The 15205-nt window shown below is 42.5% G+C and overlaps 1 protein-coding gene across 2 annotated transcripts in view; it reads left to right on the forward strand.

Moving 5' to 3' along the window:
• Positions 1-15205, forward strand: part of THRAP3 (thyroid hormone receptor associated protein 3) — a 75626-nt gene that overhangs the window by 53881 nt on the left and 6540 nt on the right. For both annotated transcript variants that reach the window (XM_042996499.1, XM_042996501.1), the window contains 7 exons: positions 1515-1682; positions 6030-6935; positions 8482-9195; positions 10143-10315; positions 11063-11174; positions 12206-12290; positions 14256-14443. In XM_042996499.1, coding sequence (XP_042852433.1) covers positions 1546-1682; positions 6030-6935; positions 8482-9195; positions 10143-10315; positions 11063-11174; positions 12206-12290; positions 14256-14443 — 2315 coding nt within the window. In that variant the 5' untranslated portion in view covers positions 1515-1545. The remainder of the gene's footprint in view (positions 1-1514; positions 1683-6029; positions 6936-8481; positions 9196-10142; positions 10316-11062; positions 11175-12205; positions 12291-14255; positions 14444-15205) is intronic.

Raw genomic sequence — 15205 nt, forward strand, 5'->3', positions numbered from 1 at the left:
ATTTATTTTTATTTTTAATTTAGAGAGAGAGAGTGTGGAGCAGGGGAGAGGGGAAGAGGGAGAGAGAGGCTCCCAACCAGGCTCCAAGCCCAGCACAGAGCCTGACATGGGGCTTGATCCCGCAAGCCTGAGATCATGACCTGAGCCAAAATTAAGAGTTAGACACTCAACCGACTGAGCCACCCAGGCACCCCATTGTGCAGAAGCTTTTTATTTTGACGTAGTCCCAATGGTTTATTTTTACTTTTGTTTCCCCTGCCTCATGAGACCTATATAGGAAAATGTTGCTATAGCCAACGTCAGAGAAATTACTGCCTGTGCTCTCTTCCAGGATTTTTATGGTTTCAAGTCTCACATTTATTAGGTCCTTTATCCATTTTGAGTTTGTTTTTGTGTATGGTACAAGAAAGTCATTCAATTTCATTTGTTTGCATGTAGCTGTTCAGTTTTCCCAACACCATTTTGTGTTGTTCTTGCACACTTTTTAAGCCTTTTTCTTGGAATGAAATATTAAGGATTTGCCCCGTGGCTTTAAGGCCTAGGGAGTAGAGAAATGGTCAGCTGTTGCCATACACTCAGTAACAAGACATCATTGCATAGAGTTTCTTTTCTTAGAATTGGGAAACCCAGGGGGTTCCTGGGTGGCTGTTGGTTAAGGGTCTGACTTCGGCTCAGGTCATGATCTCACAGCTCATGAATTCAAGCCCTGCATCGGGCTCTGCTGTACTGACAGCTCAGAACCTGGGCCTGCTTCACATTCTGTGTCTCTTGCTGTCTGTCTGCCCCTCCCTCTCCCTCTTTCTTTCCCTCAAAAATGAACATTAAAAATTAAAAAAAAAGAATTGGGAAACCTGTCCCAGGTCTTCTCAATACTTTTAACAGCTGACTTAGTCTGAAAAACTTGTCTGCTTACTGAAAAAAAAGACTATGTGTACCAAATCATTCGTAGCTCCTCTCACTTTGTTAAGTGGTTTATTGTGTTTCCAAGTCAGAGCTACAGGTCAGATTTTCCATTTGCTGCTGTGGCTTGGTTTGTTTGGGATTGTGCTGCTTAGAAATCCTTCCCTAAAAAAAAAATAAAAAATAAAAAAATTGTTTTTAAAGTAAGCTCCATGTCCAGCATGGGGCCCAGTCTCACAACCCTGAGATCAAGAGTTGCATGCTCCATCAACTGAGCCAGCCAGGCACCCCTCCCCCCCAAATTTTATTTATTTTTTAAGTAGGCTTCATGCCCAGGGCAGAGCCCAACATGGGGCTTGAACTCGTGACCCTGAGAGTGAAGACCTGAGCTGAAATCAAGAGTCAGTTGCTTAACCGACTGTGCCATCCACCTGGCCCTAAAAAAATCTTTTTAAATGAAGTGTGAACACCGTAGAAATTCCTCTTGATAAACGGGCAGTGTTTTTAATCAGTCATTTCATTTGTTTAAAAAAAACAATTGTTTCTAAGTGTCCAGAGAAGTTCAAGTTTGCAAAGGTATTCCCTCATTTGTTTGCATCTGTTTTCTACTTTAGGTGTAATTAAAAAGTGACCCTCTCTTCAGAGATGTCAAAAACAAACAAATCCAAGTCTGGATCTCGCTCTTCTCGCTCAAGATCTGCATCAAGATCTCGTTCTCGTTCATTTTCGAAGTCTCGGTCCAGAAGTCGATCTGTTTCTCGTTCAAGGAAGCGCAGGCTGAGGTAAGGGGATGTGATCGTAAATCGGGATAACCATTATATCGGTCAGTGAGGGTCTCTGAAGATGTTTTGCTAGACTCTGTGAGTGTCAAATGGAGTGGGGGGTTGGCTTCAAGTAGAGGGTTGGGCTGTCAGATATTACAGGTTTGTTCAAACGCTGCAAATCCAAATCACCTTTGATTGCCATACTGTTTGCCTAATTCCTTTTCTCCTCTGCCAGCATGTACTGTTTCTCATCTACTTTGGAAGAAAGAGCATTTTGTTTTATTTGAGCTGCTTGCTTCAAATCTCTACACGTGATTGATTTCTTCCTGAGGTATTTTTGCAGGCTTTGGACAAAAGATTGTATGCATCATCACCAAAGAAAAGATAGCTAAGGGGATTAATACTATGAGCAACTTGGCGAGGCAAGAAGCCTCGTTAATTCAATAATGTAATTAAACCACAAAAACTTAACAGGAGTCATTTGTGTACATCTGATGTGCCAGTCACTAACAAGCTGTGTCTATTTAGTAAAACACAACAAAACTATCTAAAAATCACTCTGGTAGATATCTCTGTGCCTAAGTGTACAAATAATTCTTTTGAATTTATTGCCAGTATTCTTTAATTCTGTCAGGTTTCACATCTTTCAGTGGGTCTCCCGGTTTCAGTTATGTCTTAGAAAAACCTCCATCTCCTTTCCTCTTTTCATGTATTGTGAGTTGGGTTTTTCATTCTTTACAACTTGTAATTTTCTCTTGTGAACAGACAAGAACTTTTTTGTAGATACAAGTTTCTATCCATGAATATCGATGTATTTAAATACCAAAGGGGGATATTTGCACAGCTTCGTTCTTGTTATCAGAATCGCACCAGGCAAGGAAGTAGTTTCTCAGCTTCACCACTTGGACCCCCTCCCCCTGCCCTGCACTCCTTATTTCACATAAGTTTCTAGAATTCTTTTGTTAAATGAATTGATTACAAAATTTAAAATAAACCTCAGGAAAACTGGTTATTAAGTTGTGTTCTTTACTTCTGTAGTCCTGTGAAGCACTTCTAAAATGTCTTAAGGAATTGGTGGGATTCTTTTTTTCCTCCCAACATCTTAAATGGAATCTGTGAGAGGCCTGCCTGAAAAAATTAATTTCAGACCAGAGGGTGAATAAAAAGTTGGTGTGCATAAATATTAATGATTCTTTTAAAAAAAATATATTTTTTTAGTGCTTATTTATTTTTGAGAGAGAGAGAGAGTGCGCTAGTGGGGTAGGGGCAGAGAGAGAGGGAGACAGAGAATCTGATGCAGGCTCCAGGCTCTGAGCTGTCAGTACAGAGCCAGATACAGGACTCGAACTCACAAACTGTGAGGTCATGACCCAAGCTGAAGTTGGAGACTTAACCGACTGAGCCACCCAGGTACCGCTATTAATGATTCTGCTATAAGTTAGAATATACAGAGTCTCTTCCTCAAACAAGAAACACTAGATTTTTTTTTTTTTTTTTTTAAGATAATATTAACACTTCGTGATAATGAGTCCTAGTCTCTCACCCTCTCTTCCGTGTTTTTTGGGCATGCATTTTTAGGTCAAACTTTGTTCAAGCCCTAGGCTAGAGACTGTTGCTTAATTGTGTCAGAGTCAATATAAATAAACTTCTACCTTTCACCAGCCCCGAAAAAAAGAAGAGGGAAACCCACCAAAATATGTTTATATCTACCTTAGGAAGTTGCTGTCAAGGCATGGGACTGAGCAGAGACTCTTAGTAACCTACTCCTGCTTTGCCCCCAGAGTCTTTTGATCAGTGCCATTTCAACTTCACTTTAGCTCGGTTTGTTCTGAAGAGAGTAACACTTTAAAACTTAATCTAGTAGATGGAAATTAAGTAATTGCCTTAAAAACAAGGGCTCTACAACCAAAACTGAATGACAAAATTGAACGCACACAAACCAAATTGAAAAATGCTAACCAGCTCTGAAGTATTTGTGGTAGCTGGGATTCCGGGCAAATCTGTCTGGACAGATGTCTTCGTATTCTACAGATTATTTGGCATGGTCACTGACTTGGCAAATGAGGGAAAAATATCTCGGGCAGTATGTGCTGGGGTAGGCCTAGAGCCACTTTATGTGCTATCTTATACCGAGAAGATTGTTATTTTGGAGGAATTTCTCCACTGGAAAACATGTTTTTATACTCGATTCTAGTCTGACATCTCTGTTTTTTAGAAACAGATAAATTTGCCACTGGATGTTCACTTTTTATTTCTGGCTTATCTGTTCCATGATTTTTTTTCCTTTTTTTTCCCCTCTCCTACAAGGAAAGTATACTATCCAGAGAGTTTGAGAAACCATACCTTTAAATTAACTTAACTGCTGAGTTCTACAGAATTGGAGAAAATTGATTGTTTCCTTGTATTTCACAGACTGTATCCTTTTAAGTGACTTCTTGTAAATAACTTCATTTGCAATCTGCAGAGACTCATGTTCTTGCATCTGTGCAATGACTGCGGGGTTTGGATGCGGTATGCCACAGGGCCCGCACTAGTAGTTGGTGACAGAAGCAGCAGTAGCCTCTGAGGATGGGACATGAATTAAACCCTCCTTAGTGCTGGTGGTGCATCACCTCCCTCAAGTATAGCCATTTAATCGGGTCATACACACTTTCATAGCCTGCATCCGCCTCTTCCTTCTTTTCTTATATTGTTACTGTTTTCGAATGAAAAGTATGGAAGGTAAGTTTTTTTTCATTGTACTTAAATAGTAACTGTTAACAACCAGCCATAAGATACGTTTTTGCCAGTCACAATTGTTCTTGGGGTGGATAAAGAACACCGTGGGAAGACGGATCCCACTTTTATCTTCTATAGATTAATATAAATTTCTTTTCAAAAACACCATTTGTTTAGTTAAGATCTGTCATATTTGCTAAATGGAGTTATTTATAAAACAAGCAAATAAAATCTGTTTTTGGTTAGGCCAAATATGAAAAATTCTGTTAACTGAAGGTTTTTATTCTACTGTATGTAAAGAAAGTATTTTTGCAAAGACTTTTTTCTAGTAATTTTAGATATTTTTATGTTAATGATGTATATCATAATCGACAAGGCACATTCGGTGTCCAAGGACCCCAGCAGATTTTTATACCAACAGATAACTTTGGCTTTTGGATCAAAACAGCTCTCTGTCATTGACAAACTTAGCATTCATAAACATGTAATTTTTACAAAATCAGGTTACTGTTAAATCCCTGTGGTTCTGGAAATGCCCCTTTGCCCAGTTAGAGTCCCAGATTGTTGGATGAAGAACACAACACTTGGCTTTAGGTTCACTTGAAAGACGTGTGGGTGGTGGTGCCTGAAGAGGGTTGGTTTTGTCATTTTCTTTACTGAACCTCCTGTGTACTTGGGTGTTTATGGTCAGATGGTGCCCTCTTGTGGCACCTAGGTAGGATCGTGTGATTCAACAACAGAAAGTCATCCACCTAAGAAATGAAACCATTTCCAGGTCCCCAGTAAATATTTTTTTTTAAGTTTATTTTTGAGAGAGACAGTGTGAGTGGGGAGAGGAGGGGCAGAGAGAGAGGGAGACACAGAATCTGAAACAGGCTCCAGGCTCTGAGCTGTCAGCACAGAACCCAGTGTGGGGCTTGAACCCACAAACCGTGAGATCACAATCTGAGCTGAAGTTGGGCTCTTAAATGGACTGAGCCACCCAGGTGCCCCCAGGTCCCCAGTAAGAAAAACAGTATTTTTGTATCTTTTGCTGACCTGATTTCAGTGAATTGTTTTAAGCTCTGAGCAGTAGCATCTCCAAGTTCCTGTTTAAGTGTTCTTTGGTTGGGACTGTGTGTTTACAACCCAAGGTTTTAGTGGAATCCAAGGAAGTAGTCCTGCATAGACAGAGAGGGCTGAATGGGATGAGGAGTAGAGTGTTATACCACGATAAGGGGTGAGGACCTACATTTAGTCTGGACCTTTGTCTGAGCTTGCATTCTTCCTGGCTTCCAATGGGTTAGGGACCTGTAGAATCCCATGTGAAATTCTCAGCAACGTGTATACTATATTAAAATGATTTTGTTTAGTGTACTACATTAAGAACATTATTCTTTTAAGCATTGTAGAAACACATTTCTATTTAAAAAGGGCTACAGTATTAATGAAGCAATCTCAGTGTGTAATTGTTAAAACGATTCATATCTGTGTATTTGTACTTCATATGGGTCAGCAATGGGATCAGATATTTAAATTGTGCCCTTTCTTTGAAAATAAAATATTTAAGAACAGGATCTCAAACCGTTACCTCTTTGTTGGCAGGGATGTCTTAAATAAAAGGGCTTGTGTCAAAAATTCAAATGTTTCCCTCCTCCCCCTTTTCAGTTCTAGGTCTCGTTCCAGATCATATTCTCCAGCTCATAACAGAGAGAGAAATCACCCAAGAGTATATCAGAATCGGGATTTCCGAGGTCACAACAGAGGCTATAGAAGGCCCTATTATTTCCGTGGGCGCAACAGAGGCTTTTATCCGTGGGGCCAGTATAACCGAGGAGGCTATGGAAACTACCGCTCGAATTGGCAGAATTACCGGCAAGCATACAGTCCTCGTCGGGGCCGTTCCCGATCCCGGTCCCCAAAGAGAAGGTCCCCTTCACCGAGGTCCAGGAGCCATTCTAGAAACTCCGATAAGTCTTCCTCTGACAGGTCGAGGCGCTCCTCATCGTCTCGTTCTTCCTCCAACCACAGCCGAGTTGAATCTTCTAAGCGCAAGTCTGCAAAGGAGAAAAAGTCCTCTTCCAAGGATAGCCGGCCGTCTCAGGCTGCTGGGGATAACCAAGGAGATGAGGCCAAGGAGCAGACGTTCTCTGGAGGCACCTCTCAAGACACAAAAGCATCTGACAGCTCGAAACCGTGGCCAGATGCCACCACATACACTGCTGGTTCTGCGTCACGGGCCTCTGCAGTTTCTGAGTTGAGTCCCCGGGAGCGAAGCCCTGCTCTCAAAAGCCCGCTCCAGTCTGTGGTGGTGAGGCGGCGCTCACCCCGTCCTAGCCCTGTGCCAAAACCTAGCCCTCCACTTTCCAGCACATCCCAGATGGGCTCAACTCTGCAGAGTGGTGCTGGGTACCAGGCTGGGACACACCAAGGTCCATTCGATCATGGCTCTGGGTCCTTGAGTCCATCCAAAAAGAGCCCTGTGGGTAAGAGTCCACCGGCCACTGGCTCCACGTATGGCTCGTCTCAAAAGGAGGAGGCTGCTGCTCCAGGAGGAGCAGCCTATACCAAGAGGCAAGTGTCTCGTTTCCTCTCCTGGTTGTGTTTTTATCTTGCCAGCTGGCAGTTTAATTGTAATGTGATCTAGGTTAGAGCTCTGATTAATGGTGATAAGGCAATCCCCGTTTCCTAAACTTTGCAGTAGCAACCTTGAAAAGAATCACCCAAGGAAACCTTGAGCTTAACTCTAGCTTTCCTGCCTCCCTGAATTTGTGTCGTAGCATAAAGTTTCTTTAGACTGCTCTGCAGTGATGTTTTCACATTTAAAATTTGCCTTGGATTCTACCAACGTAAGCCAGAGAACAGAGTTTTGTGGGTCAGCTATCAAAAAATTATGGTCTTTGCCAAAATGAGCGGGCCATTGGAGATGTTAGACCCTGTAGGACCCACCATCTACTGTGATCAATCTGCATCAGCCCATGATGATGAAGAGCTACACCTTGTACCCTCACACCCTCCAGTTGAGGAGACTGGGCAAAATGGGAAAGCCTGAGGCTTAGTCCAGGAAGCCCTTGTTTTAAAATCACAAGGTGGGTGTGTGTCCCAGTAGAAGCTAACCAGGTTGCGTGTGTTAGAAGACGTGACTGTGCTTCTGCTGTGGGGGACATGGTGAGTTGGAACCTGAACCTTTGTGTGTGGTTGGATGGATTGGGATGGCAGAAGGAACAGGGAAGTTGCATTGGGACCAGGTTGTCAAGAGGTACTTAACCGGGCAGGTGGTTCCCCCCTCCTTTTCTCTCTCTCTCTGTCTCATTAGCATATTCTTTGGTGCCCCTGCTGTCCTTTGATTCTTCTTTGCCATATTAACTCAACTATAACTTGATTAGACTTGCTTCGTTAATGGTACAAATGAGATGTTCAGCCTCTGTACTTTCCAGCCTTCAGTGAGTCTGCTTTAAAGTGTAAGTGTGGTTCCTTGCCAGGACTGGGAGTCTCATTAGGAGACTCAAGGATGAGCTCTGCTTTTCCATAAGAACGAGTAGGATGGTTTTTGCCCTCTTCCCCCAATTAACTTGTATTTTGTTTTTATTTGTGTTCGCAGTATATTTCATATTTAGATCTTCTAGGTGACTTGAAGCAAACATGAAGTCTCTTTTGAGACTTGTATTTCCAAATGTGAGTTGTATAAAAAGCAAAACAGTCCAAGGTTGAACATTCTATGTTAACTTTGCTGAAAGCAGATTTTAAGTGACTGAGTGAAGGTTGGATAAGACCTTAATTTTTTTTTTCCTAGACCACTTACAGGTAAGTAGGTTTTTGTTTTTTAGTATCCTAAAAAATTACCTTTGCTGTTTTCTTTTTGGTTGCTCTTGTAAGATACAACTCCACGGGCCATGTATTTTTCTCTTAAATGGCATCCAAGTTCATAGATCTGTGAAGGGCCACTTTTTAGAAATTACTAGAAAGTAACCAAGTAGAAAGTCCTTTGGTAACACTGGAATCTACAAGACATGTTTGTTCAGAGAATTAAAAAAAAAAAAAAAAAAAAAAGAATGGTGCTGTTTTAGATCAGGTTGCTTAAAGAAGCCTCTTTTGTGTCTCCCTTGTGTTTTATAACTAGGTACCTAGAAGAGCAGAAGACCGAGAACGGAAAAGATAAGGAACAGAAACAAACAAACACTGATAAAGAGAAAATGAAAGAAAAAGGGAGCTTCTCTGACACGGGCTTGGGTGATGCGAAAATGAAATCTGATCCATTTGCTCCCAAAACTGATGCTGAAAAGTCTTTTCGGGGTAGCCAGTCTCCCAAAAGGTATAAGCTTCGAGATGACTTTGAGAAGAAGATGGCTGACTTCCATAAGGAGGACATGGATGGTCAAGATAAAGACAAAGCGAAGGGAAGGAAGGAATCAGAGTTTGATGATGAACCCAAATTTATGTCGAAAGTTATAGCAGGTGCAAACAAAAACCAGGAGGAGGAGAAGTCCGGCAAATGGGAGGGCCTGGTGTATGCGCCTCCAGGGAAGGAAAAGCAGAGGAAAACCGAGGAGCTGGAGGAGGAATCTTTCTCAGAGAGATCCAAAAAGGAGGATCGGGGAGGGCCCAAGAGAACCGAAAGTGGGCACCGGGGGTTTGTGCCTGAAAAGAATTTCCGAGTGACCGCTTACAAAGCAGTCCAGGAGAAAAGCTCTTCACCTCCCCCGAGAAAGACCTCTGAGAGCCGAGAGAAGCTAGGAGCCAAAGGAGACTTTTCCTCAGGGAAGTCTTCCTTTTCTATTACTCGAGAGGCCCAGGTCAATGTCCGGATGGACTCTTTTGATGAGGACCTTGCCAGGTGAGGTGTGGTCCTTGAACCTCAGGGCTTTAGTGGTCTAAGGGGCATCTCCTTATCCCTCTCTCTAAGGATGTTCTGGAACCAGGACAGGCCCCTCCTGTATTTCATGTGCTATCCAAGTTTCATAGCTGATACGTCAACCTGTGTTCAGTGGAGAAGTGTGTGTCACTAAGGAGTTATGTGTTGGGGGCAGTATCACAGGGGTGGTGAAGCATCTTTGCAGTCTTCAGTGACTGGCTTTCTGGGTGTTGGGTCCCCTCTTGACCTCTGTCCATTACCCTACCCCATATCCCCTGTCATCCCATTTTTTTCCCCTTAAATGTGCTTAAGGCGATTTTGCCTGTGGAGCCATCCAGAATCCATTTTTCCATGCTGGTTACCAGAGTCAGTTATTACTACAGACCTCCATCACATAACATAGCAATTTTAAAGTTGGGGCTTGGGTGGAAGAAGGGTGTGTTGGCAGAACTTTAGGGAAGAATGGTAAGGCCCAGACTGACTGTGTTTTATACCTGGTGTGAGAACCGCACAGCCAGTTGGAAGTCTGCCTGAGCAGCATTCCAGGCACCTCCCACGTCACTGTCACTTCACTGAGTGGCCCTGGCTGGGCAAACTAGTTGATCTTTTAAATACTTTTCAATTTGTTGTGTGTGTTAAAACCAGCAGCGACTCCAAAAACAGAGTTACTGATGTTGAGTACTTTATTTACCCTGACCATTTGTTCCTGTCAGAGACTCCCAGTGAAAAAAGGGAAGAGAGATTTTGGATGCCCTTTTCCCTAGTTATGGTCCATTGAAATTACTTTGAACTTGGGTAGCAAGCAAAAAGGAACTTTGTGGGTAAATTTAAAACTACTGAGGAAAAAAAAGCATTGTATTTTTAGGGTTTGAGTGTTTTGACTTCCTGTATATCTTGTTCCACGGGGCCGCCCTATGTTTCTTTTTCAGACCCAGTGGCTTATTGGCTCAGGAACGCAAGCTCTGTCGGGATCTAGTCCATAGCAACAAAAAGGAACAGGAATTTCGTTCCATTTTCCAGCACATACAGTCAGCTCAGTCTCAGCGGAGCCCCTCTGAACTGTTTGCCCAGCATATAGTGACCATTGTTCACCATGTTAAAGGTGAGTGCAGACCCCGGCCTGCTTGAGCCTCCCTTTCTGCGTGCTTAGCTTCCTCTGCTATAAGCAGAAGGATGAGTGGGTGACTAAGGGAGCCTTTTGGGGCCCTTTATCTCATCAAAAGGGCCTTTGAAGCTAGAGACTGGCTTGAAGAAATTCCTTCCAAGGAGGAGTTTCCATTTTGTAATTACAGACTTGAACATTTTGAAATTATAGTAACCTGTGCTCGTGAGAATAGGTAAAATACTTCATGTCAGGTTTAAAATGCTGGCAGAAGGAAGTATGAAAAGTGGCTTTTCCAGCACCTCTTTTCCTTTCTAGCAGATGAAAGCCTGTAGAGATCTCTCAGAGACTTTGTGCTGTGAATTTCTTCCCCACATTATTCTACCATTTCCTGGGCAGATTGAGGTGGGCAGGTTGGGAATGGCTGAGAGAAGTGATACAGAAGCTAGGTTGGGCCAGTTACAGGTTCTACCTGAAATCTAAACTCCAGTGGGAGTTGGTGCTGTAATTCACAGAGAAGTGAGCTCTCGGTTTCCTTGTATCCATGTCCTAAGACAAGGGACTTATATAGTGGAAACCCAGTGGCCAACATTGGATCGTGTCTGAACCAGCCGTTTTTCCTCCCTCTTTTCAGCGTGTTTGTTACGTGTATTTGACGACTTGAGTCACATCTCTGGCTACAGGTTCATGCAGAAGAGTTGAATATTCTGCCTTTGGTAGCATAACGTGTTCTTTGAATTCCCACAGAGCATCACTTTGGGTCCTCAGGAATGACATTGCATGAGCGCTTTACTAAATACCTAAAGAGAGGAACTGAGCAGGAGGCGGCTAAAAACAAGAAAAGCCCAGAGATACACAGGTGAGGACTTCAGCCTTACACTGGAGGTGGCCATAAAAGATTGCTCATCAGATAATAAACTCCTCTTGTTTTTATCAACATCAAGTGCGTTAGCAGCAGGGTTTAGGGTAAACACTCTCCAGACTCTAGGGTAGCAGTGGGCGTTTGTTGTTTGAGTGGAAAGGACATGCCTTAATGACTATGGTTGCTCACTTTGGGCCTGAGGAAGACCGGCCTTTTGATATAGATGAATCCTTGTATTGTTGGGAGCTGACAAATAGTAACCTGAGACCACTGTGAACTTTCTATAGGCAGAGTAAATGCTAAGTTTCTGTAAGCAACCCCTGTGTTCCATATATCAGTTCTTTTGGAAGAATTTGCCGTGGGTGGGAGAGCTTGCAGAATTGTGTCAAAGGGTTTAAAAGCCCAACAGTTTTAGAGTATCACATTCAATTGTGGCAGTATATTCAGCAGTTACGGGCTTTGTCTAGAAACAAACTTGGCCGTATCTTTAATTTCTTAATAGTCCGCTCTTGAGCCTGTTGCGGTAGGTAGGAGAATGCTGTTTCTACAACAATCTTCGGGTTTTAGGGTCTTTGGGGTGTGTGTACGTGCCAGGCCGTTGTTTTCTCATCTAGACCGAATCTCATAGGTAAATAATGGGCTATTATATTCTTATTCCCAAGATGAAAACTGCTCTTTGAGGTTAGCAGGGCATGGATAGTCTTGATGTGAATTTGAGATAATAGGTGTGGGTGTAGGTGAGTCTTTCTTCCTGGCTGTAACAATATTGGGAAGGAATGAGAAGTTTCTTCAGTTTGAGTTTGAGAGGTTGGTGTGTATGTTGTGTGTACGCGCCTGTGCTCACGGACACACCTATGGGAGAGTATAAACATATAAGCAAAGAATGTAAATAATGTATGTGTCTAAGTTAGGAAACATAATGAAAAAGAATGCCTATGATTCTGTTGCCCAACTTATGAACTAAAATGTTACCACTACTATATTCATACTGCGGGATATTAAACCTTTTTTCTGTTTTCAATTTTTAGGAGGATAGACATTTCTCCCAGTACATTCAGAAAACATGGTTTGGCTCATGACGAAATGAAAAGCCCACGGGAACCTGGCTACAAGGTGAACTGTTGCTTTGATCGTAATTCCAACAAAATGAGTGCGTTGGGCATGAACTTGACAGAAATGTGTTTGTTTAAATTACTCTCTACTTAAGTTTGTGTTTTTCTTTTAAGGATGGGCATAATTCTAAAAATGAACTACAAAGGGTTAATTTTTATTAAATGTATCAACAACCTTTGTGAAGTGGTTAGAATATGGTAAATGACCCCAAAGTCTATTGAGGTGAGCTTGAGAAAAAAAAGAGAGGAGTTTTGGAACAAGTGCCCATGATGAGAGAAGAAACTTTTTGTGATATTTTTCTGCTTGTAAGTATTATCAAATCAACTATATTACATGCACTATTTCCAACCATGATTTCAAAAAGACATGCATGTCAGAGGAGAGTGAAATATTCATATCTTAACATGGTAGACTGTTTTAAACAGCTAGTCCAGTTTTTTTTTTCTAACATTGTACCATATTTATCATCTGTCGGTTACTGTTACTTTAAAAGCTAAACATTATTTTGATAGCCCAGCTACATTTGCAATGATGTGCACGCAAACATAGTTATTAAGAAGTTAAAGCTTGTATGCAGTCTTTTTACTGTGAAATAATAGGTTTGGGTTTTTTTTTTAAGTCTTAGTGTTTATTGACCTTCATTCACATATGCAGTTAAAATTTAAAATTAAAGATTTCCATTGCTGCTGAAACCTTTTCTAAAGATATTAATCTTCAAGTCTTCTGGACAGAATTGTCTTGGTAGTTGAATGTGATGAGAGGCACTCTGGCACAGTGTCTTCTCTCCCACCCCCTTTTCTTTTTCTCCATTTGTCGCCTCCCCCACCCCCCGGTACTCCCCCAGCTCGGCACTAACCATGTGAAATGCAAGGCTTTGAAACAGCAGAAGAGAGCTGGTCCTCAAGGCCTCGCAGAGCTGACCCCATAGAGGTGCTGGGGGTGCACGGCCTCAGGGAGCAGCTTCTGCCTTTGTTTTGTTGTTTTGTTCTGTTTTTGTCTTTGGAGGGTGCAGAGGCCCCATTCCCTCTCAAAACCAACATGATAACAATAAACCTTAAACTTATTTCGGCAAAAAGCTTAGTAGTTTGTGTAAGTGCAATGTTAATACAGAGTCAGCTGCCCATTCCTTCCTCTTTTAGAGAAGTTTTACTTCCCATGAGGCAAATCCTTGTGCTTAATGATCCTGAATCCACCTTGCCCTCTGCTCTGAGTGTCCCAAGAGCTGTCGAAAGCCTTTGCCCTGGTTTGGGACGCACAGTGCTACTGCTGTCCATCTGCGGTGCATGTACCCTGAGGCTTCGACTTCCTAGGAAGTCAGCAAAAACGGGGTTTTGCTTTCTTTTTCTGCTGCTGCTTTTTTCTTTTTTAAAATAAATTTTGACCTGGTATTGTCACTTCATGAATTTTCCATAATGGTTTTTGATGTTCCCTCTCTAAAGCTGTTTCTCATTGTAACTAAGCATTTTGGAAGGCTGCTGAAGTGTCCCATGCTCTGTTGCTGGGCTGCATGCTCAGAGCCAGTTCCAAGGAGAGCATAAACCCATGGTGGCTGCCACAGCATAGGTAGGGAAGGACAACACGACACAGGCATTTCCGCTCTTGGTGGTGACTATAGGCCTGACCCAGCCTAGCCAGCCACCCTCTAAAGCGGAATTTGGCCTTCTCAGCTTGTAGGCTAGCCAGAGTCATTACTGGGCCACAGAGGAAGCAAACAAGGCGAGATCAATGTTTAGCATTTTCAGAAGGTAGACATTATTTCAGAGAACTGGTTTGGGTTCTGTGAGGGACCCTCAGGAAGGGACTTCTGTGGGACGTCCTGTATCCCTCCCAAGCTTGGGTGCGGTGCCTTACACTCCCAGTGCTTCCTCTGTACCGCTCCATTGGAGTGGGAACCACAGTTTGTGGGGTGGTTGAGTTGGCAGCCCTGAATCCCAAAAACCTTCATTTTGATTTCTCTCTTGGCAGACTGAGGGAAAATACAAAGATGATCCTGTTGATCTGCGCCTTGATATTGAACGTCGTAAAAAACATAAGGAGAGAGATCTTAAACGAGGTAAATCAAGAGAATCAGTGGATTCCCGAGACTCAAGCCACTCGAGGGAAAGATCAGCTGAGAAAACAGAGAAAACTCATAAAGGATCAAAGAAGCAGAAGTACGTAAGCCCCTGTTCCCTCATTCAGACTTCTGAGTGGGGTCTCTTGTCTGCTCCTTCTGGGCTCTATACCAGAGTTTCATTTAGGGTTAGGGATGATAGCAGTTTGTTCTTTGATATCCTGTAACTGTCAAGTAAGGCTTGAAAACAACTTCTGCATCAAAGTAGGGGTATGATCCTTGTCCAGAGAAGGCCTCCTGGGAGATGGGTCTTTAGTTTGGCTCTAGGGATGGAGTGGAAAATCATTTGGGAATTCCTTTTGGGTTATTTTAGACATTTTCTTTGATACATTCTTTTTCATCACAAATTTTAATGGGGAGGTTATGTTTTAGAAATGGCTCAAAGTTGTTGGCTCATAGTAACACTTTTGTCAAAGACATAGGGTGAAACTAAATATAGGACAAGGTTGTTGATTTTTTTTTTTTTAAGAACATTCCCCCCCCCCCCCCCCCCCCCCCCGTTAATGTTTCTTTATTTTGAGAGAGAGAGAGAATATGAATGAATGAATGAATGAATGAATGAATCCCTAGCAGGCTCAATGCTGTCAGCACAGAGCATGATGAGGGGGTTCTTGGGGCTCTGTCTCACAAAGCATGAAATCATGACCTGAGCCAAAATCAAGAATTGAATACTTGACTGAGCCACCCAGGCGCCCCAAGATTGTTGATCTTAAATGCCCTTTAAGATCTAGTTTGACAGACACTTCCAAGTAAGGTGTTCCAAATATTCTTTAAACAAAGGTAGCGTTGTTGAACTTCATAG

The sequence above is a fragment of the Panthera tigris genome, chromosome C1 (assembly GCF_018350195.1).
Source record: "Panthera tigris isolate Pti1 chromosome C1, P.tigris_Pti1_mat1.1, whole genome shotgun sequence".
In the NCBI taxonomy this organism is placed as follows: domain Eukaryota; kingdom Metazoa; phylum Chordata; class Mammalia; order Carnivora; family Felidae; genus Panthera; species Panthera tigris.